General features: G+C 34.9%; 1 protein-coding gene across 1 annotated transcript; it reads right to left on the minus strand.

The window, feature by feature from the left end:
• Window positions 1-757: 757 nt before the first annotated feature.
• Window positions 758-2,495, minus strand: LOC149266681 (mavicyanin-like). The gene is made up of 3 exons (XM_089397202.1): window positions 2,323-2,495; window positions 1,977-2,174; window positions 758-1,374 (listed from the first exon to the last, which is right to left on the minus strand). Exons 2-3 carry the CDS (start codon window positions 2,155-2,157, stop codon window positions 995-997), a joined length of 561 nt encoding a protein of 186 aa, XP_089253328.1. The 5' UTR covers window positions 2,158-2,174; window positions 2,323-2,495; the 3' UTR covers window positions 758-994.
• Between the last annotated feature and the right edge of the window lie 1,194 nt (window positions 2,496-3,689).

Raw genomic sequence — 3,689 nt, forward strand, 5'->3', positions numbered from 1 at the left:
AAAATTTCTACCTCAATGTAATTTAAAAAAAAAAACTATAAATCCATTTATATGATAATAATTAATTAAAAAACCAAAAATTATATAAACAAATTCTAATTTTAACTATGATTTAACAAAATCCAAACTATATAATTTTGGACTTGATTCATTTATATCTATAAATGAATAAACATTACCTTTTCTAAGTTAATAAAAAAGATACGGTTGCTTTTACTTATTACTTAAACTTGCAAATCCATAGATTAATAAACTTGAACCTAATGTACATTGTTAATCCATAGATAATAGACTTGGTCATCTCCATGGTGTCCATAGCCTAATGGAAACTTTTATATGTAATGTATGGACATTGTCATCTGTATTCTTTGTATCGTTTGGCACTCTGTTAAGGGTGGTCCATCTGCCAATGGACTTTGTCTGGTTTCAATTGTTTTATTGTTGGGCATGAACCATGGGGTTGTCTTGTTTGTCTTGTCTTATGTTGTGTTGTTGCTAATTTTGTGATTTATGTAAGTTTTTATTTATTTATTTCTTTATTTTATAAAGACTAGTTATGTTTTGATTTAGAAAAAATTATTCACATTTAACTTAAGTTAGTCAATGTAATGAAGTTTATCGAATTAAATTCGCAAACAAATAAGAATAACAATTCCTCTCCATCAAATAACTAAACAAATAAATAATATAATTGCTCAGCCTTTTACTGAAATGATAAAGTAAATTCATGTGCCCATATTATCCCAAAGACATCAAATTCACCCCAGTAAAATTTATTGTAAGAAGTACACTTAACAACTTAATAAAAAAATTACAAAGATATAAATTCATTAAAACAACTTATAAAGGTATAAATTCATGAAAACAACTTATAACGAGGTATCAGTATCAATAAAACAAGTCCACCTAATTAAACCCACACTTATTGGTAACGACAGTAGAAATAAGCATTGTCTCTTCCCTGGTGCTCATGAATATGATGATCTGCATACAATCAGAGCATGCACATAGCAAGAACTCCAACCACAAGAGACACAACAAGCACCACCCCGTCCTTGATCTCCATGTATGAAGCTGCCACGGCTGCGCTGTCCGATGTTGTTGTTGTTGGCGATTTTGGTGTGCTTGTCGTTGGAGTTGAAGGAGAAGAACCCGACGGCGTTGTGGAGGAACCGCTGCCAACGGTAACGCCGAGCTTCATGCCCCCTGAGCAGTGGCCACCGGTTCCGCAGATGAAATACTTGGGGCCTGCGCTGTCCAACGTAATAGTTGTGCTTCCTCCATTGTAGGACTTCAATGCGTTACTCGTCGAGCAAGCATCATAGTCTGCCTTGCTCACCTCCATCACACTGTGTAGCGACGAGTATGAGAAGACTGCATTCAATTAATCAAGAAGATCTCTCATTTAGTTTATATTTCAGTACCAATAATGAGATTGTAGATTTTGAAACTAAAAAGATAATAGAAATAATTAGTTTGTGAGAGATTTTTGGGCGAAAATTGCATGGAATATCATTTGTCGACGCGTTTCGAACCAATTAGTGTGGTTCATCGTCAGGGCAAGTTGGTTCGAAACGCGTCGACAAATGGTATTCCATGTGATTTTCGCCGAAAAATCTCTCACAAACTTGATATAGATCACAGAAGCTTGAACTCTATAAAAGAAATAATTAGATTATAGATTTTGAAAATATTTTGAAACCAAAAAGATAATAAATTTAGATACTTCAACTAATTACTGATATTTCCCAAATTTACAAAGAATAAACCTAATACAATTGACTAATAAATTGTAAATATTAACCAAAATGCACTAAGCTAATAATTCCCTGAGTGTCTATTCACTTCTGGTTAGATGAGAATAAAGCTATATTAGATAGACAATAATTTTCAACTTCTCTATTGGATGAGAATAACTTATTAATCTATCAACAAAATTAATATTAATATTGCTCCGAAAAAATTATGGAAATTACCAAGTTTATCACCCACTGCAAATGTTTTGCCGGAAGCCCAAGTAGAATAATCCACTCCCAAATTCCACTGCTGGGTGTCTCCCACGGTGTACTGCGTGGCCATACACTTATATGGCAAAACTACCATCATTATCATCAACAATGTTGCTGCAAAACCAATAGACGATCTCGTTTGCTCCATTTCTTCCACCAAAATCACTGCCATTCCGCCATTAAAACAAAAAAACAGCAATTACATCTATAGATTTCTGAAACTACAAGCAAAAAATACAGGGCAATAACAACGTTTCAAGAACAATTTTAACATTTCTCTGGTCCTAAGCCATGGCCGCTGAATTAAAATTACCTTTTGCTCTGCAAGTAGCTGCTTGGGATTCTGCACAGACAAGACTATAACCGATCTTGGTGTTGCTTAAAATTGGAGATTGGGCAGAAAGAATGGGTGTAGATCACAACACCTAAAGGTCTCATTGACTGGAGCATTGAATGATTAAGCACAGTATGGAAATGCTAGATATATAAGTCCCTCCTAACGAAACAGACATTGCTTGGGACGGCGAGGAAACCTGGAGAGCAACGTTCCAGCAATATGGACGGCCAAGATATGGATTCGATATAAAATTTCAAGTCCGCCTTCTAGAAGTTGCCACGTTGCACCTCCATTACTGAATGACAATGAATTCTGCGCCAACAACTTTTGCTTTGGCTTTTGTGATTAGGTAGAGGGTTTTCACTTTATATGCTTTTAGTTTTAGTTTAATCGATATTTTAAATATGGTGTTAGTTCTTTTGTTAGCTCTGTTGTTATTAAGTTACCACGTAAAGAAATATATCATAACTTAATTATTAATGGATCATAATAATAATTATTATTTGATAATTATTAATTTATAATCAAAATAATAAGAAATTTAGTATTATTAATTTAATTTTAAGGATTTTTTTTTTCTTCGGTGGAGGGTGTTTTGGAGTGGGACTCTTTGTCGTGATATTATGGTAACTCAGTTACAAAGAAGCTACAACTCCCATGATCGTTGGCACCCTACATGTGTTCAAGTCAAATCACCCACTGTGGCTTACATGCACCAATGTAAACATCATTTGTGGGAGGTGAGCAACACCAAAAAGTATAGGATATCTTGGTGGATTAGTGTAGTGGTTTTCATGATGGAATTGGTAGTGGCTTTGGAAACTCATATTCATTCAGTATACTGGGCATCAACTATGGGGACTCACTCCACTCTGCTTGATGACATCTCGAACTTAAACAAAATTCAATTTTGTTGCCAGTATTGGCACCAATCCCGCTATTGGAAAGACAATCACTATTCTTAGCCTCTAAATCATTAGCCTAATGTTATTCAAATTTCCTTCCTTTGAAACTCTCTGCAATCCAACATATGCACAACACTCAAGATTGAGCATGCCGAGAATTATTGGTGTTGCACTCCTATTTACCAATTGCTCTTTCAGTTGTTTCCATAAGAGGCATTGGAATTGGCTTCACTGTGGACATCATTCCATTTAGCTCTAGCAAAAAATTAAATATGTCGAAAAATAGGTGTACCATGATTGGTGTTTCATTCTTGATTGCCATATTGATGTTGCCACCCGCGATTGGATCCCCGACACTAGGACCTCACCTCGGTCATGTTTCTTTTGGTACATGCAAGTTGTTAATGTTTATCAACATGCCAGAATTTGTATAGGTTG

Source organism: Pinus tabuliformis, chromosome 6 (genome assembly GCF_031772625.1).
Source record: "Pinus tabuliformis cultivar Carrire ecotype Pingquan chromosome 6, CPIR1, whole genome shotgun sequence".
In the NCBI taxonomy this organism is placed as follows: Eukaryota; Viridiplantae; Streptophyta; class Pinopsida; order Pinales; family Pinaceae; genus Pinus; species Pinus tabuliformis.

What these genes read in the sequence shown, in the direction of transcription:
- LOC149266681 (XM_089397202.1), bottom strand. Translation starts at nt 2,157, where the DNA reads ATGGAGCAAACGAGATCGTCTATTGGTTTTGCAGCAACATTGTTGATG. An exon ending in TGCAGTGGGTGATAAACTTG is followed by an intron (nt 1,375 to 1,976) that starts GTAATTTCCATA and finishes AATTGAATGCAG; the next exon opens with TCTTCTCATACTCGTCGCTA.